The following is a 19,569-nucleotide window of genomic DNA, read 5'->3' as shown; positions in this document are numbered from 1 at the left end:
AACGCCCGTAACCAGTTGCCGGGCTGAGGTGGCTTTCTCAGGACCTTGAGTCTCTGCCGTTATTGCCAGGTGGTCCTTCAGCGAGAGCGGGAGCGGCGGTGGGCGGCGACCAGGTATGTTTGCAGACTCTGCTCACCGCGGCGGCAGACGCGCGTGTGCGAGTGTGCGCGGACTTGTGCTGATCTCCCTGCTGATTCGGTAAACACAGACAAAAATAAGCACCCACACCAAGGCACAAACTGCGCAGAGACGTAAAACTAGATTCAACTCACTCACCTCTTTTCTCGTGGCGAGTGTATCCATCGGGCACAAGGCGGGATCCGCAAGCGCTGCCGTAGCCCACCCTGTGTTTGTGTGTGGAGTGATTAAACGATTTAATTCTCGGGGAGAGGTGGCAGGTAGAGATTCTTTCTGACTGACTGGGCAGATGAGGTCTGGGAGTTAGACTGGAGCACCTGGGGACTTTCCTTCCCAAAGGATGCAGAACTGTGATTGAGGAGTGGTAAGTAGAGAATTCATCACCCTCAGACATTGAGGAAACTCTGACAACCCCTGTGACTCTCGTGCCTTTGTCGGTCCACTGACGGATTGCTGCAGGGAAGCCTGCGGGTGGGCCTGTGGAGTGGCTGGCATGCGCCGTGTGCAGCGGGGGCTGTGGGAGGTTTCGGGTGGACGGGGGAGGGGGGGTATGAAGGGGAAGAGGCAGCGTGCGGACCGGCAGGCAGGTGTGAAAGTAGAATGGCAGCACTGAGGGAAGGAGTGGAAGGTAGTGGGTTATTGCTGGTCCCTGTCTGATAAATACCTACAGTTGGTTGTCAGAGTCCAGCTAGACACACACGCGGGCACTTCTAACTGGCCACTGAGGTGGGAAGGAAGAGTTACCCTTGGGGAAAGGGAGGGAGGCCAAGGTCAAGTCGTGGGTCTCCCTGGAATAGGCTGCCAAGGGTTCCTGACATAGGGTCTGAGCTAAAGGGACCTCCTGGTGTCCCGTGTCAGTGAGTGTGTGGTGCTGGGGGAGGAGGGGGGGGCGGGGCCTTTGGGTTGCTGTGCTGGGTCGGGATCTCACGAAATGGCAGGGCCTTCCATCCTCCCATTCTCCGCTGTTAAGGACGCTCGTCATTATTTCGCTCACGCTTACACTGGACGCCTGTGATTTTTCACTGGCATCCTCTCACAAATGAGCTTCGACGGGTTGATAAAGGAACTTTACAAACTGCTCCACGAGCATGGAATACTAATGGACTTGGAAGAATACAATTTTCATTTAAAATTGGTTCCGCAGGGAACCGCTGAATGCGATGAGGAGGGTAAGCCCTGGTGCCCGGGGCACAGTGGGGCACAGCTGTGCTCTAGAGGTGATGCCCTTCGCGGTGCAGATGGAGACGCCGAGGCCCAGAGGGCTCAAGAAGGGTCCCTGAGGTCGCACATCTGAGCAGGGTCGGAGCTGGCTTTCCGGTCTCTGCACTTCGGATGTGCCCAGACTTTTCCCTCCCTGTCCTCTGAGCGGCTGGAGACAGTGGACCGACCCAGTCACTTTTGCCCAGGACGAGAACTGCCTGTGGCTTTCTGGGGTCCATTCACTCAATTGTCACTAGCTAATATGATCTTTGTCATTAAAATCACACAATTTGCCGTTGTCATCTGAAATAGAATATTCCAAGATTAATGACAGACTTCCAAGTAGCCATTTTTAGAAATTTTTTTTTCAGCCCTGACTGGCATAGCTCAGTGGATTGAGCTCGGGTTGAGCTCAACAAAAGTGTCTCAGGTTCGATTCCCAGTCAGGGCACATGCCTGGGTTGCAGGCCACGGCCCCCAGCAACCGCACATTGATGTTTCTCTCTCAGTCTCTTTCTCCCTCCCTTCCCTCTCTAAAAATAAATAAATAAAATCTTTAAAAAATGTTTTTTTCTTCTAAAAACAATTAAGGCTAGCTATTTAAATTGCCTCCTAGTTTATTTGCATTTTGCCATTTTTCTTGATTTTGATTTTTCCTAAATTGCATTCCTGTAAACTGGGAAGGAAGGTTGATCAGAAGATGCTGATAAGGGCTTCCCCCCCACCCCTCTTCCTGCTAAGGAAATGTTCCTCTTCTGTAGCTAGAAAATCATTATTATTGCACCATGGAGCAGGTGACCATTTTTGATTACGTGATGCATGAGGACTTTTGATAAGAGGCAAACAGATCCTTTTTAAATGCAATTGGTGTATCATTCAAAGGTTACATTTACCCCTGTGTGTACATTATCCACCGCTGAGGAACAAATTACCCCCCCCCCCCGCCCATTTAACAGCTTGAAACAATAATCACTTATTATCTCCCTGTTTCTATGGCTTACGAGTGCCGGAGCAGCTTACGTAGGTAGTTCTAGGTCAAGGTCTCTCCGGAAGTTGCAGCCGAGCTGTTGCCTGGCTACAGTCGTGTGAAGGCTCGCCTGGGGCTGGCGGGTTTGCTTCTGAGATGCCTCCCTCCCCAGGCTGCTGGCCGAGGGCCTCAGTTCCTTCCTGGCTGCGGGCCTTTCTCTACACCTGCTTCAGCGTCGTTAGGGAAAGAAGCAGGGAAGTGACCTTTGGTAGCATCAGACCGCTCTTTACCTTCTTGCTTCATTTAATCCCACCAGGCATGGAGGGTTGTTAGTCTTTGTGGGATTTCGCATGGGAGAATGACATTACGGGATGTCTTATGAGGATGTGAAGTATTGAGGGCAGGGCCAGTAAGAAAGAATAGAGTTGGGGGATTTATTTTAGAAAAAGTGAGGCCATCCTTGTTGTTGAGGAAGGTGCGGCCACATTTCCTTTACAGCAAGAGAGCGTTACGTTGACGAACAGCAATTTCTCATCCAGTGCATGGGGAACAAAGCCTCTTGCGTTTAACCTTTGGGCGAAGGACTGAGGAAGGCAAGAAGAAAGCGGAGGTTGTGTGAGGACATGCTGAGTGGGCGCTGAGTGGGTGGCGAAGGAGGCTGCGAGGAAATGTCAGATGCTAAGGTTGAGCTGTGATCCCCAAGCTGGGGAGTTTGGAATTGAGGCCCGAGGGACAAAGGGAGAAGATGCGCTTTCTGAGCGAGGATTGCGTGATTGGCAGGCCACCTGGGAGAGAGGGTCAGTGGATGCGTTGCCGGGAAAGTGGACCTTGAATGAGCAGGACTGCTCCAGGCTCCTCCCGTGTCTTCCAAGCTTTCTGCCCCTGCGGCCCAGATAACCCGAGAGTCACCTGACGTGTGGGGCCATAAAGCACTTGGCAGAGAGGAGCTTGTATCAGGAGAGGGTCCTGTGGACAGCAGCCAGGAATATGCGCGCGCCCTTCACCGGGCACCGGGTGCGGGCTGGTGCCACACCCACAGGAAGAGGACTTTGACCGGTTTCTTACCCAGTGTCCCCTGTCTTCTCCGTGGCAAATAATAACATAATGGTGTGTGGTGCTTATTATTTAAAGTAGTTTCGTTTGATTCTTACAATGCGGTGGTGATAGGTAACATAACAGTAGATGTTATTAATTCCGTGTTCATGGATAAGAAAATTGTAATTCTAGAGCATTAAGGACATTATTTAGGCAATCGCAGCAAGCAGTGGGAGGGCTAGGGATCAAGTTCAAGTCTTCTCATGCTGTGTTTAGCATGTTCGCTGTTCTAAGAAGGAGAACGTGGGGATATGGTGAAGGAAAATGGTAATGAAATGTTGAGCACAGAATCTTTTTTTTTTAAGATTTTATTTATTTAGTTTTAGAGAGGGAAGGGAGGGGGAGAGAGAGAGAGAGAGAGAAACATCAATGTGCGGTTGCTGGGGGCTGTGGCCTGCAACCCAGGCATGTGCCCTGACTGGGAATCGAACCTGCAATGCTTTGGTTTGCAGCCCGTGCTCAATCCACTGAGCTACGCCAGCCAGGGCAGCACCGGAATCTTTTGTGGAATGGAGGAGTAAATAAGCAGCTTGTGTGGTTTATTAAAAAATGACGTAATAAATGCTGGTATGAATTCTATAGATCTCCTAGTTCAACCTCTTTAATTTGTTTTTAAAGATTTTATTTATTTATTTTTAGACAAAGGGGAAGAGAGAGAAAAAGAGAGGGAGAGAAACATCAATGTGTGATTGCCTGTCATGTGCCTCCTACTGGGGACCTGGCCCATACCCCAGGCATGTGCCCTGACTGGGAGTTGAACTGGCAACCCTTTGGTTCACAGGCAGGTGCTCAATCCATGAGCCACACCAGCCAGAGCAACCTCTTTGATTTGTAAGTGAGGAAACTGAGAACCAGAAACCTTAAGTAAATCTCTCAAGGTTATCTGGCTAGTTACTTTCAGACTGTGAAATAGAATTCAGATCTTCTGATTCTCCAGGAAGAGTACTCTTTCTACCAAACATTGTTTTCATTGTGTAGAAGGAAATAGCAGTACTGGACTTCAAGCTCACTGAAAGCAGCTATCATCATTTTATTTTCTAAAATATTGCATGGTGCACCATCAGTAGGAAGTATGCAGGTATTTTGCAAATATTTAATTGGGGAATAAAATATTATCAGCCAATAAGTATGGATTATGTAGATACAACTACTAAGTACTTAGGAGGAAAATAAAGAGGAATAAGCAGGCATAGCTCTTGAAGTCTGAGGACTCACAGTTTGAGAGAGAGGAGGGCTGTTGTCAACCTAAGGGAGCAGATGCGCCATCGGAGGAAAAGCCTTAGGAAAACGTGGTCTTGAGCTGGGAGCAGTGAGGGTGCATTGAAATCCCACGGATCCTTGTATTGACTCAGATCCTTCTGTAAAATGAACAATGGCCCTCTAATGTGCATTATTTTTTAAATCCAAATGTTCTTTTTTCTTTATTTTTGCTTGTGCTCCCACAGATACTGGTGAGGGTCCTGGCCCTGCTCCCACCTCCTCCTCCCCCTCCCCTTCTCTCTTGGGAAAGAGGAATGAGGCCCAGCAGTGCCTCTGGGGCACATCAGATTTTGTGGGGGTGCTTCCACTCAGTCTCGCTCCCGAACCAGCAAACACTCGTTCACAGCACAGGCCAGGAGGCATTCGGTGAGGCCATGTGGGGTTCTCCCCAACACCTCTCACATCACGAACACACCAGGCTGCCCGAAAGGGGTCTGGATTTCCAGAGGAGGCGACTGGCAGCAGGAGAAGGCACCAGACTTTCTGCCTTGTCTCCACTGCCCAGCTGCCCACAGAGCCAGGGAATCAGGAGTGCAGGCTCTCAGGCCGAGAGGGGCCACTCTAGGAGGTGGGGTGCTCTCACTTGCTCGCTGCCCTTTACTGGCTTAAAAATCAGTAGGAGAGATGGATGTTCCTCAATGTTATACTTTATACGTGTAGATGCAGATAGAGTGCTTGGGAGAAAGAGAAGGGGGAAGGCCAATTAGCGTTAAGTCTGGAGGAGACACAGTTTGAACGGAAGGAACAGGATTCTGATCGGTGACGTTGGCGGGGTGGGGGAGGGGATGGGCTTTGATGCAGCTGGGAAAGGAAGCCTGCCACTGGCCATTGGAGCAGAGCTGGGGAGTGGATTTCAGCTCTGTTGTCCCTCAGGGATTGCAGACAAGTTTTGTACTTCTGTTTTCTCTTGGAAAATAAAGGTGAAGAATGGCTGAATGGCAGGGTTTAAAGGTGACTAGGAATGTCTGGAAAATATCTGAGACACAGAAGCTCCTTCCCACCCCCAAAAAAGCCTTAGCTTCTTTTTATTAAGAGACTGTAGATGACACCCTTCCGTATCACAGGTAACGAAGCCAGTGCAAGCCCAGCAGGCCTCAAGACCAACGGCCCCATTCACGTGGATAATTCTGCTACTTCTCTGTTCTCTCCCCCTTCTTCCTTTACACTTTTACCTGCATCTGATTTTACAGACAACCCAAGGGGGCTATAAGAAGTTGGCTACATCAGTGAAACTCATTTTAGAAATCAGTCCATCACCCCGCCCAACTTTACAATAGATTTCTTCCCCTTTTTTAAAAAAAGAAATTGCATTTTTTTAAAGATTTTATTTATTTTTAGAGAGGGAAGGGAGGGAGCTGGAGAGAGAGAGAGAAACATCAATGTGCGGTTGCTGGGGTTTATGGCCTGCAACCCAGGCATGTACCCTGGCTGGGAATCGAACCTGCGACACTTTGGTTTGCAGCCCGAGCTCAATCCACTGAGCTACACCAGCCAGGGCTGATTTCTTCACTTCTTCTGTATAAGCTCTTATGTGGCGCTAAGAGAAGTCTCTTCCTCCATTCCGACTTCTGTATCAATTGCGACTTGCTGTCGGCTGCATCCCCTGCCAAGTGGCAGGTTTCTGCATTATACTCTGGCTCCACCTGGTTTCTCGTGCTCCGGGATAAGGGTTATGTCTGTGTCCATAGATACGTATTCCCACACAAAACGTGAAAGACAGCTGTGCCCTTGCCTAACCTGAGGTCATCAGGAGAATCCCTGAGGTGGAAGTCAGGGCTACTAATTGTCCCACTGGCTGGTGGTCAGCTTTGGGCAGTGCCATGAAAGCACCCCTCTCCTTGCATCTGCACGATGGAAAGATGAGCCCGGCTCCCCTCACATCTCAGTGTTGTTGCGAGCATAGAATGCAGTCAGTGCGTAGTATTGATCTCCTAGTTAACGGGGGCAGTCCCGGGCTTCTCGGGTCTTAGCCAAGCCAATGGCACCAGACGGCAAGGTTTCCCTTTCCAAGATGCTGTTGGAATTGGCACGAGTGACCAAGGGGTGTGTTTCGGTTAACGTTAGTTAATACAGAGTGTTGACCTGTGAAGAACAGAGTCTTTAAGGAATGACGGTAGTAGTAGGGTCAGAGGAAGGAAGGGGTAATGGCAGTGACATCTGGGAAAACCGTGGGAGGCATGGACATGAGTGATGAGGCTTTGTGTTCCTTGCTACTGAGGCAGGTCGGTGCCCCGACTCAGCCTAGAATCAGAGTCGTCCCTAACAGAGGACCAAGTCCCATGATGAAGGCGCTGAGGGAGATTATGGAGTGGACTGCATGTGAGGCCTGCTTCTCATCCGAGGTGTGCGTGGTGGTTAACTCCGTTCCAGGAACAAAGCCTTAAACATGGCCTGTGCCGTTCCTGGTCAGAGACTGTGGGAGCCGGCACAGAGGCCTGGAGACGCTGACCCTCCGGTGGGCCCTGCTGTGACAGCTGCCAGTTCTTCCTGTCTTCAAGTCCTGTGTCTGTGTAGGTCACAACACTCAGAAATCCTTAGGAATGGGGTACTCTATGTCATTACTCAAACAGTTGCTATGTTTCCAGGCTCCCCATACCTGGACCGATGATATCGGTGTCCGTCTGCCTGAGCAGTCCAGCTGATCTCTGGGCACGGGTTCCTCGATAACGTCTCATATCACGGAGGGACTGAATGAGTGTGCGTGACTTTGCAGAATCCTTCCTCAGTAGTTGGAAGATACCTCAAAGTCCAATGTAGGGTGGATCTTTGAATACAAAGGCACTGTTTTTAGATTTTGGACTCCGTGGATCTTTATTTAAGACACAATTTTTGACTTAGATATGGTCTACATTGAGCCTCCCAAGCAGGCGAGCTTTATGCACTTGATTTCAGTGTGCTGTGCTTCAGGAGCACCCGGGGTTCCCGAGGCATCGTGGGAATACTGGAGTTAGTCTGGCAGAAGCGCTGAACCGGGGAACCGCACATGCTGTGTCGGGCTCCGTGAGGGAGAACACTGTCCCTGAGGGAGGTTCTGTGTTGGAGGTCCTGAAAGTCCGATGTATCCAGAAGGAGGATAGTCATCTCCAAGGCAGCTTAGAGTAGTCCATTGACTTGTACCAAGTCCTTCATAGTCAGGAAGGCGATACCTTGAGTCCGATACCTGATCGGGTGGAGGAGGTAAGGACAGACACGACTTGTGAGGACAGTAAGAGCAGGCTGGAAGAAGGTGACAGGAGTAGGCTGAGGAAAGTTGTTGAAGGCCGAGGTTGTAGCAGTAGGCTCCAGAGAGTTCCATTCATAAGGTGCCCACCTATTGAATGGGTACCTGTGCCAAACAGGCAGACACCGTAGACAAAGAAAACTACATTCACCTGAGCAATCCGGGCTCTGGCCGCAGACTAGGGGACTCTGAGCAAGGCACTTCACCGGTGTGTCTCACTTTACTTATCTGTGTAACGAAGGAGGGTGATGAATCCATTAGTTCCACTTCTATTTTTCAACTTTGTGGATACCGTGTTTTAATATTTTTGCCTCATAAAACATGTTTATTACAGCTTGTCAACCTATAACAGGTTCACTGTTTCTGAGACATGGTTCCATATCAAAGTCATGTCTAGAGCTTAAAAAATAATCAGATATCCAGGCCTAACCCCCGGAGACACCGATGAAGTAGGCTGGGCCAGGGAGTAGGTACTGAACATCTGACGTGAACTTCTTGACAAAGTATCCAATGCCCTAGCCAAAATCCATAACAAGTCTAACATAGGTAAATGTGCATCTTTTGTATGTTTTTGAGGTTGAAAATCCTTAAGGACTGCAAAGGTAAGCCATAGGTCAAGATGACCCATAGGTACCTTCTGTTCTAGAAGTCTGTCTAGGTGTCCTCCAAATTATGGTTTCTAAACCTCGTCCCACTGGAAAGAGCAGCAGCTCCTTAGAGTTGTTTGGTTTGGGATTCGGGGCAGGAAACATGCAATGTGAGCCGAGGTCCCCAGATATAGCAGAAGGCAAGGAAACTACCAAACCAGGAGCCTCCTCAAAGACACTCCTGCTGGATAGAGATGAGACATGAGCACCAATCATAATAATAACATCAAAGAATGATATGGATGCCATGTATTTAAGCCTGTGCATTCATGAAGATCTCGGACAAATCATCTCACTGGTCTCCTTTGGAGGATGCTCAGGAGACAGCTCCTAATTTTGAAAAGCAGTCACTAAAGAGACACACATTTATCCTCCCTTTCCCATATGAACTGTACCTTTATGATCCAAATAATGGGTGAGGGGGACTGTCTTTTTATAGGAACAGTTCTTCCGGGAAATAAAGAAGGATAGACTTACTGCACCACTATTTCGTAACTCCTAATCAAATAGCTGATCTCAGCAATGCTCACCAATGGCTGTTAACAGAAAGAAGGGAGACTCGGCTAGTTAATGTGCCTCCTGCTGGAAGACACTATACTACCTGTGCACCGTTCTTGCTAAAAATTCAAACCTGTATCTGGTCAAAACTCTAGATATCGTAATTAATTTATAGAGAAACATATTAGCATGCATTGGGGTACAATTGACAAAATCCAAATAGTGGGGAAATCTACAGACCAAATCTTATTGATTAAAAATTAATTATAATATATGAATCTTACTTGCATACTTATGAGTCAAACAAACTGTAAAAAAACTTATCAGACAATGATGAAAATGTCAACATTGGCTAGATACTTGATGATTAAGGGATTATTTTTAAAATGACTTAGATGGGATGATATTTTGCTTGTCTTCTGTGACATTTCTTATTTTATAAATACACTTCAACATTTTCAAATTAAAACATACAAAACCTGGGATTTGGTTAACATAATGCAAGGTTAGGGAGAGAAGTAAGTAGGACTAAAGGCAGGATTGGCTGTGAGTTGGTATTTTCTAGATGATGGGTACGTGGGATTTGTCATTCAGCTGCTTAGGTGTACATTTGAGCTTTTCCATTGAAAACCTGACTAGCTATATATTCAACAAGTACCGGACATTTAAACTGGCTTTCACATCTGGCACCGCTTTCTGCTTTCACAGATGGCATTGGCGAAGTTGAAGAGCTTCACCACGTTGGAGCTCATGCTCAGCGCCCTCCTGCTCATCGTGTTCATCGTCGTCATCCCTGTCTTCGTGCTTTCGGCCAGAGAGTGCTTGGGGCCCAAAGGTACCTGGGACCCCGGGGCGCTCCCTCCACAGGCTGCTCCTACTAGGGCACAACCCCCGCGGGTGGCGGGGGAGGGGTGCTCCGTGTTCTTTGCTGTGAGCACATGTGTGCACGTGTGTGTGTGGTTCGCAGGTGTTGGGGAGCATCTCACTAAACTGGGGCAGCTCAGTAGGGCGTCCCTGCCAGCTCCGACACTTTCACTTCCCACTTCGCACAGTGCAGGATCCCACCATGGACAGGAGACATATTGGCCACATTTTATTGACTAACTCTACTTCCGTTAACAATAATGATGAACAATACCCTTATACGGAAGGCAGTCAAATAAGCACATAATTCATTCAAGTATTTTAGGCCAGCCAAACTTTGGTTCTTTAAAAAAATAACAATTAGCCCGGGGCGGTGTAGCTAGCTCAGTGGATTGAGCCCCACCAGCCGCAGCAGGCTCCCTGTTCTCACGGCACGGTCTCCTAGGGCAGGGCCTTGGAGGCAGAGGGAGACGGTGCAGGTATGCGTGGAGGTACATGCAGTCAGCGAGAACCAAGTGAGGCTTTAGAAAGTGGATGCATTTCAAGGACATCAGAGCGCAGGCCAGTCAGTAGTGGAGTTCATTTAATTGGAGGTATAGAGAACTACAGGGATCTTGGATGTGATGTTGTCTGTGTAACGGTCATTTCGTATTTGCTTTTGGGGTCATGCCAGGTGTGGGGACGAGTACTCCTGACCCTGCGCAGTGCCCAGACGTATATGAACTGTGGCGGATAAACTGCATCCCTGACCAGTTGCCCACAAAGGTTCGTGTCATGGGTCTTGTTTTCCTTTAAGAACTGATACTGCAAGAGAGTCTTTTCTTGTGTTTTTTGATTTCTGTTTATAACTCCCAGAGAGTTGTTCACATTGCAGCTCTTGGTGGCTCAGGCAAATTCATCCCCTATCCATGCTTGTATGCTATAGTACAGCTTTGGGAGAGGAAGAGCTGGAAGATTCTTTTGGGTTGATAGATTCAGCAAATAAAAGTACAGGCTGCCTGGTTAAATTTGAATTTCAGAGAAACAAGGAATAATTTTTCTTAGTGTAAGTGTTGAATATCTCCCATGCCAGACTTGGAACTCAGGCTATACTGGTTTTGTCTTTCATGGGGCAGTAGTGTTTGGTCACGGGTTCTCTCTGACTCTGCTACTGCCTCTGTTTCTCGCCCTTTCTCTGTGTTTCTCCTGCCACAGTTCCACGAGGTCATCTAGGGTCAACAATAAAAAGTCATATACACGCGTAACACATTCAAAATAAGGAAAAAGTTGCAAGAGCCATGCTTTGAAAGAAGAAGGTAATAAATACGAGATTAAGGGTAGTGCTGCCATCTGGGTATTTACTTTAGGGCAGTGTTTCTTGATCACCAGCCGAAGTCCAGCTGGATATTAGGATCATAAAATACACCGTACCTACTATATCAGCCTCTTCTCACCTCGAGAATGACATGAAATGATATGAAAACAAAACGCAGCCTTCGGGGTGAAGTCCGTGACACGAAGTGGCAGCGCTGGCTCGGACACAGGGAGAGTGCTGCCGCAGGTGACGCCCGGGCACGTGGCGCTCGCCCGTGTGAGTCCCAGGCCGTCCTGTTGCTCCCGGGCTGGGGCCATCTGCAGTGCGCTCAGGGGTTGATGCGCTGGCTCGTCTAGGGGTCCTAATACCAAAAGACAGTTGTAAGTTTTCTGTTTTCCTCTCACCCTTCTCTGGAGGCTGCATGTCCCAAATCAAAATGTGTGGGCAGGGCTGGTCCTTCCAGGGGATCTGAGAAAGAATCTGGTCCTTGAGTGTCTCCTGGCCTCTGATGCCTGTGTCGGGTGGTGACATTCCTTGGCTTATAGCCGCCTCACTCCTGTCTCTGCCTTTACGTTCACATGGCGTTCTCTCCCTCTGTACATCCAAATTTCCCATGTTTAAGGACACTGGCCATATTGGGTTACGAGCCCACCCTACTCCAGTATGATCTCACATTAACTATATTTGCAACGGACCTATTTCCAAATAAGATCCCATTCTGAGGTACTGATTATTAGGACTTCAATAGATCTTTCTTGGGGACACAATTCAGCCCATAACGTGGACAAAGTCACAGAGGTGGGGGCTGTGGAAAGTGGAAATTGTTTTAACCTGAGCCTTCGGTAGTGGCTGAAATGGCGTACATGGATGAGATGGGGGAAGGCCTGGGGGAAGCCAGAGTTAGGGCCCAGAAGGCAGCCAGAGCCAGATGAGGAGCTTGGGGTAGAGAAAATGCCTACAAAGTACAGATTGGAACAGAGTGAGGGGACAAAACTAATCGGAGATTGTTTTGAAGGCAACAGAGAGATACAACTGGATTGGTAGTTAATGATCAGGACATCCCCATCCCCAGGACGGGATAAAGCAGCACCCGGGCCAGCCGCTAGGGCACAGAGGGGCAGCGAGCCTGCTAAGGGGGGAGTCATCCCAGCTGGTCCCGCTGACCTTGCCGAGACTCCTTCGGTGTTCGGCTCCTTCCCGCCTCTGACATCCCACCCTGACCTTCTCTTGGGTTAGTCAGAGACTTGCCTGCTTGGAGTAGGAAGAGATGAGGCTGAACAGAAAAGATGGACTGGAGTTTGGAAAACCTTGGGAATCGTGGACAGGAGGTTGGTTTTTGTCCACAGCAGCTGGGAGCAGCCATTTAAGGATGAATGAAATCACGTCATGAGAAGAGAAGAGAATGAAAGACTTAGAAATAAAGGATAAAGGAGAATACAAGGGGGAAAGAAAAACAAAAGCATTTCCCTATGGGGCCAAATGCCACAAAGTTTAGCATTTTGGATTATGGGTTCAAATAAAAAAAAATATATATATACACACACTTTAAAGTATATAGTTTATAGTTTAATAAAACATATATATAGTTTATATTTAATAAACTATAAACTATATATATATTTCTTGTCATAGATTCTAATAGAGGAGACAAATCAAGTAAGTAAATGACTGGGATGTAAAACAAAAATTCATAAGATCTGGAAGAAGTACTGTAGAGATCAGAAAACAGAGGAGATTATCGTCAAGGACAAGGTCATAGCCTGCAATTGAAGATAAGCACGACTCTGACAGAAGTGGGAGGAATGGAGAGTAATTTCAAGATAGGAGAGATGATGTAAATTGAGTGACAGAAGAGGACACTGTGAGGCACACATAGGACATATCAATGGCCCCACGTGGCCACGGTGTGAGGCGAATGAGAGAGAAGGTCACGTGAGAGACCGTCCGGGGCGCTGGGGCTTGACGGTAGAGGAGCTGGCATGTGCTGCTCTGTCGGCAGGAATGGGGACCGTGGACCAGACGTGCTGTGGCCACACAGGATGTTTGCCGTGCCAGGTTCGCAGCCAGTTGACCCACCCCCCTTCTCTTGCCCCTGTCATCACACGTTAGGGAACTGCTTGCTCAGAAGCCCACCTATGGGTGCAATGCACCCCGAGTCTCTTCCCTCTCCTACGACACCCGTCTTGTTCCTGGCTGCTGGTAAACTTCGGGTGTTGTTACCGCCTCTGTCATGTTCTTGGGTGTTTTATTATGAGACGTTCTAAAAACGCTGTGGGACGCTGAAGTCATCACCTCCTCACTAAGTCTGGTCTCCCTCCTCCACTCTGAGGTTTCCGTCAGTAGTTCTATGATGCTTCCAGTCTCTGAGGCAGAAAGAGCAAACTTGCGCCTGGCTCCCTCCTTGACGCCTTGGACCAGGATTTCATGGGCTTTACAACACGTTCCTTAACACTATTTTCCAGAACAAGCACTTCGTTTCCACCATAAATAACCTCATGCTTGGATTATTCCAGGGGCCTCCCAGCATCTCCTCTGAGTTGCATGGATCCCCCCTCTGTTCCACTCTGTGCCACATGGAAACTGCTGTCTTGACTGTCTTACTTGTGTTCAGTTCCACCCAGCCTGAGTACCTGCAGCATGCGTGACTGTGTGTTGGGTCAAGTTCAAACACTTCATTGTGTTGTCTAAGACAGGTCCCCGGAGAGTGGGCCTGAGTCAGTCGCCAGCATTAGCTGTCGCTCTACAGAAACATGATTTATGAATGCCATCCCTTGAGGCAAGACGGCTCTCCATTCCTCCCACCCAGAAAGAGCGAAAGTGTGGGCAGCTTAAACCTGAACAGGAGGAATTCTCAGCTCCCACTGTCTTTCTTCATAGGACGCCAGCCACTTCTTTTCTCAGTCCCCTTCGCCAGTTCCTCTCCCCGCCCCCCACTTTTTTTAAACTGAGGCATAGTTGACATAGAACATTATTTTATATTCAGGTGTACAAAGTAATGATTTAATATTTGCATGTATTGCAAAATGACCACCACAGTAAGTCCAGTTAACATCCATCACCATACCTAGTTACAAAATTCTGTTTTTACTCTGATGAGTACTTTTAAGATCTACTTTCAAATAAGCAGTACATGATTATTAACTATCGTCACCATGCTCTATGTTACATCCCTATATATAAATAACTATGAATTATTTATTTTATAACTGGAAATTTGTACCTTTTGATCCCCTTCATGATTTCTCCTCTTCCACATGACCTCTTAAATGTTGCAAAATTTCTTGTCTACCCACACTCAGTCCTTTGGCGATTTCACGCAGTATCACATCTATACATGGTAACGCCTGTGTGCGGACGTATCAGAGGTAATGCCTCCAGCCTGCATCACTTCCCCGAATCCCACCTTTCTTCAGCATCTGCACCTGGGCGTCTAATAGATACCTCAACACTGACACGTCAAAATAGAACTCTGCATCTCCCACGCAGGTGTACATGCCGAAACCTGCTCTTCCTACGCCTCCCCCACCTCAGCAGTGGCAACCCTTGACCTTTAGCCCCTTGCGTTCAGAAAAAGTCACAACTTTAAGAAGAAAACCAAGGATCTCATATAATAGTAATTAACTTATTTTCTATTTATTGTGATACATTTTCTTGGATTTCTACCTAGATATTTTGTCTGAAAATAATGACAATTTGGTTTCGTCAGTTCAATCTGAGACACTTTCTTTCTTGCCCTGTTGTGTTGTTAGGACCTCCAACGTGTTTTTAATGAGAAAAAAGCCATAAACGGGGTCACCCAGCTTCCTTTTCTTCCTTTAAAAGGAATGTCTCTAACGTTTCCCCCTTTGGTAGGTAGGTAGGTACCCATTATCCAGCTAAGGAAGGTACTGTTTACCCCCAGTTTGCTGAAGCATTTTATCATGAACAGCTGATGAACTTTAACGATTAGATGTTGTACTTCCTTTAATGAGTTACTGTGATGAATCACACAGTGATTAATATTAAAAGATCCTTGTATCTCCGGAAAGAATACTACTCTGTCATTGTCGAATGTGTTGCTGATTTCTCAAAAAGCTGTGTGTCCTTTTTCTTTTAGGCTTTTGCATTTATGTTCATGGATAAGACTGGGCCCTACTTTTTTTTTCTTCCATGTCTGACTTTGGTGTAAAATACTTCATTGTTTCTTCACTCTTTTAAGTGTTAGGAAGCGTTGGGGTTCAAGGAGACTAGGACTTGGGTGGTGTAGAGCTTGATCAGGTCTTAAATAGCATCTTCAGGATCCGGTTTCCACCCAGGGTTTAATTCAGTCCTTCTCTTTGTGTCGGCACAGGGGCCTCTATCTCCATTATGTAAAAAGCAAAATATCTTTACTCTTTGTCTACTTTATCAATTACTAAGGGAGTGCTTTACAAATATTTTTCAATGTATACTATCTTTTTCAATTTTACCTTCTCATTCTTTAAACTTTTTCTGTAAGTATTTTGAGTCTTTATTATTAGTTGCATATCAAGTTCCCTGGTAAATTGAAGCTTTTATCATCACGTAGTGAGTCAGTGTCTCCTTAATAATGAATTTCTACTTGAAGCCTATTTCTCTGATATGGCTATAGTTATACTGGCCTTTTCTTAGCCTTCTTCTCATATATCTGTTTGATCCACTTTTACTCTCGGTTCTTTGGTGAGCTTCAATGTTTGGTGTGCCCTTTAAGCAACTCCAGCTGAATTTGTTTATCTGAATGCAATCGGACTATCTTTATCTTTAAAATTAAGCACTTAGAACAAGATAATTGACATGACAATTTTTTCCTAAGGTCTCACTTTGTGTTTTTCATTTTGTTTTAATCTGCTCTCTACCTGCCCACTGTCCTATACATGTTTTCTTACCTTAAATTTTAAATTGTCTCTTAAACTCTAGTTCTCACATCCAGCCGAAAGGGGCATGTCTGTGTGTTGAGACTCCTTCTTTTGGTGTGCCTTCCCTCGGTTCAGGCCGTCGTGTTTCTGAGCTCCTCTCTACCAGTGTTTCCCGGGTTTCGCACAGTGTTCACGCTCTTGCCCACGTGTGACGTGCTTTGCTTCCCTTCCCACGTCTCCTCGCAGCAGCTCAGCCGCACTGCAGAGACTGGGGACTCCAGCCCGCCAGCACTCACTGCTCCCTTTTCTTCCTGCTTTGTCCCCTCTTTGATCTTTGCCCTTTGCAGTTCCATGAAGAGATTGTGAAGCTCTGGGGAGCATATGGAAATGTCTGTTTAGCACCCTTTTCAGCACCTACGTTCTTCCTGTGATACTGAGCTTTCATCTCAGTGTGTTTGTAAAGCAAAAAGCAAAAACTGCTGGTTGAAATTGAGTTCACAGAGACACCTGACCTCACAGCAATATAATAACCACAGATGGACATAGGTCTTTCCATCCTTAATTTTGGCGATTAGCTTAAAAATTAGCATGTGATTAAATCTAATTGTTCATAGCCCTAAGCCATATCCTCCTGAAAATGTGTGCGGCAGATACTCAACCCCGACTTCAGACAAAAGGAAACGGGCAGGGGAGAATGAGAGTTGGTCCTGGCCTTGTCCATGGCATTGAACCTTTGATAGGCCACCTCACCTGTGCGAACCTTCACCTCGGGCCTCAGCTGCCTCATCTCTAAAAGACTCTGACAGGATGTACTCCTGATCTAGTGCTGCCAGATATGTTATCAAAAACTGCCATATGTTATGTTACCACAACGAACATCGTTTTCTCCCAGTTTCTATGGTCAGAAGTCTGGCCTTTGTCTAGCCAGGTGCTTTGGGCTGGAAGTCTTTCAGAAGACAGAATCGTGGCGTTCACTACGATTGTGGAGGATCCCTTTCCGGCTTAGTCATGTGACTGATGGCAGGATTCAGCCTGTCACGGACCGGTGGCTTGGGGACCTCAGCTCCTCGCCCCGCACGTGCCACTTGTTGCAGGGCGGGTCTCCAGCAGAGCGAGCCGGCGGGCGCCGCCTTCCTGCTGTCCAATCTCATCCGTTACTTTTGCTCATTCTGCGGTCACTCGGTCTAGCCGCATGCCAGAGGAGAGGTTGCTTTGTCCTTTTCTGTATTTAACCTGGTTGCTTCTCCCAAATTAATTTGTGGAGGTGAGAATGGATTGTCTTCATTTTAGTCTCCACTTGGCTCAGTCATTAACTGTGGTATGAGGAGGCCCCTTTCTCAAAGAAGAATTGGAAGCTATTGGTTTTCAAGGAACAATTACTTTCTGCCTTGGGAGGAGTCGAGACACTAAATAAATAAATAAGTAGATGTCATATATTATATATGTCATATGTGTGTATGTGTCATATATATGTATAGCTACATATGGCAATATACACATTAAAAGTCAAAGCAAATGTCAGAGCAAATCGATTGTAAGGTTCCTGAATAAATCTGATTGCAAAGCTGTTTTCTTTTTAAAGCCAAAACCTATATAGGTGAAGCTCCAGTTGTAAATTTGGGTTACTGGTGATATAACTATATTGTAGTTTAGAATACTTGAACTTCTCAGTGTTACTATATTGAGAGATATGGACTGTGTATGACCCCTATATTGTGATGTAGTAACAGTAAGAAGGAAGGACATTTGCCAGAAGAATTTGTTCTGAGTACAAGTTCTGCATTAACTGGGACATAACACAGTTTCTCTAAATGACAGTTCCTTTATTTGTAAAATGAAGTTAATGGTATTACACGCTCAAATGATAAGTGGTAGAGCTCTTGGCGCACATGGGGTCACGTTGACTAAATCTCTCACTGCAGGCCACGTGCGAGCTGCGTGGCTGCTGCTGGAGGCCTCAGGGAGCCATAAGCGTGCCCTGGTGCTACTACTCTAAGAGCCATGGCTACGAGCTGGTGGGCAGCCTCACAGACACAGATGCAGGTAAGCTGGGCCGGGGCAGGGTCGGGGGTGGGGGTGGGGGTGGGCAAGGGGCAGGGGCAGGAGCTCTGGACGCCCCAGGGATCAGCTCTGCTTGCTCCGGGGGAGAGCCTGAGCGACAGCAGAAGTAGCTGTGCCCCTCTCTGCATGGCCTCACTCAGGCATGTGACAGAAGGTGGACTGGAATTTATTTTGGCGTCAAGGAAATGTCCCTGGGTCTGGGGGCTTCAGAGACATACTCGATTCCTGGCTCTCCCTTTCTGTACCTTTGTAACCTTGTGCGAACATCATGGCTTCTTTGGTTTCCAAATTTCTAACTTTTAAAGAGAGGGGTTTGGACTCAGGAATCTGAAACTACTTACAACGCTAATATAATGTGGTTTTAATGATGGGAAAACAATTCCAAGTTTTACGAACTTTTAGGAAAGTTAACCAATGTCAGTGTGCACGGACTAAACATCCCCTCTTTTCCCTCCCACCCTAAAATGCAGAACATACTAATGACCATTCAGGGGATCGCAGAGGGCGACTATATACTTTGGGGAGGCTCTTAGCATAAAGAAAGAGACATACTCCGCATCTGGAAGCTCTTGGCCTGTTGGGCTCTTCTAAGGTCTCCACTCTCACCTGGCTTACCTAACCAGGGAGATGGCATCAGTGTGTATATCACCTGTAATGTAACGTGAAAATAATCGGGACGGAATACGGTGTACATACACATTGAGGGCTGAGAGTGTGAAGGGCATGTGATTAACAGAGTCCCTGACGGGCTGGTGGAATAGAGGTGGGCCTTTGGGGGGAGGTTTCCAGACACACTCTGCACGAGAGAGGCGTGGCTTCTGGGTGAGGTCATGACAGTGTCTGGCTTTGGATTCTGGCCCAAGGTTGTGTGAGTGCGTGGTGGGGTCTGTGTCCTTCCCTTCCCTTCTTTCATCTTTTGTGAATGCACCCAGCCAGCCACATCACTCTTTTTCCCTCTCTGTTTTAGGATTCAGAGCCCAGTTGCAAAGGTTGCCTTCACCATCCCCGTTTGGAAAAGATGTCAACAACGTCCTTCTCACAGCGGAATATCAGACGCCTAATCGTTTCCACTTTAAGGTTGCAGTTGGTTTATTTTTAAAAAAATCTTTTTTGAGAGGTTCTCACTTCCTACCCGATGACTGCAGTTAATAGAAAATAGAAAATTTTGCCAGGAGCAGTATACGTTTCTTCTGCCATTATTCTTACTTCACACCTGTGTGTCGAAGGCATCTTACTCTTCCCCCAGTGTGATGACTTCTTGATATATATTATAGAGCTCACTGGCGAGCTCTGGTTTTCATTAATTTGCCCTCAATACCATGTGAAATGTAGTAGGGAAGGAAAACATGATCACTTCTTGGAAAATTCTAGAGTCCATCTCTGCAGACTTGGGTGCGTATTTCTACCTAAAGACTAACGTATGCCCAAGTATTCAATGTCTGAATTTGACAATATAATGTGTGCATGCACCT

At 47.1% G+C, this 19,569-nt stretch overlaps 1 protein-coding gene across 1 annotated transcript in view; it reads left to right on the top strand.

Moving 5' to 3' along the window:
• MGAM (maltase-glucoamylase) overlaps positions 1-19,569 on the top strand; it is a 75,972-nt gene continuing 56,403 nt past the window's right edge. The window contains exons 1-5 of the mRNA XM_045855567.1: positions 1-113; positions 9,734-9,860; positions 10,563-10,654; positions 17,959-18,079; positions 19,065-19,174. Coding sequence (XP_045711523.1) covers positions 9,734-9,860; positions 10,563-10,654; positions 17,959-18,079; positions 19,065-19,174 — 450 coding nt within the window. The 5' untranslated portion in view covers positions 1-113. The remainder of the gene's footprint in view (positions 114-9,733; positions 9,861-10,562; positions 10,655-17,958; positions 18,080-19,064; positions 19,175-19,569) is intronic.

The sequence above is a fragment of the Phyllostomus hastatus genome, unplaced genomic scaffold (genome assembly GCF_019186645.2).
Source record: "Phyllostomus hastatus isolate PE091 unplaced genomic scaffold, TTU_PhHast_1.1 phas_scaffold_114, whole genome shotgun sequence".
Taxonomy (NCBI): domain Eukaryota; kingdom Metazoa; phylum Chordata; class Mammalia; order Chiroptera; family Phyllostomidae; genus Phyllostomus; species Phyllostomus hastatus.
Note: the sequence above shows the minus strand (reverse complement) of the source record. Positions and strands in the feature narration are given on the sequence as shown.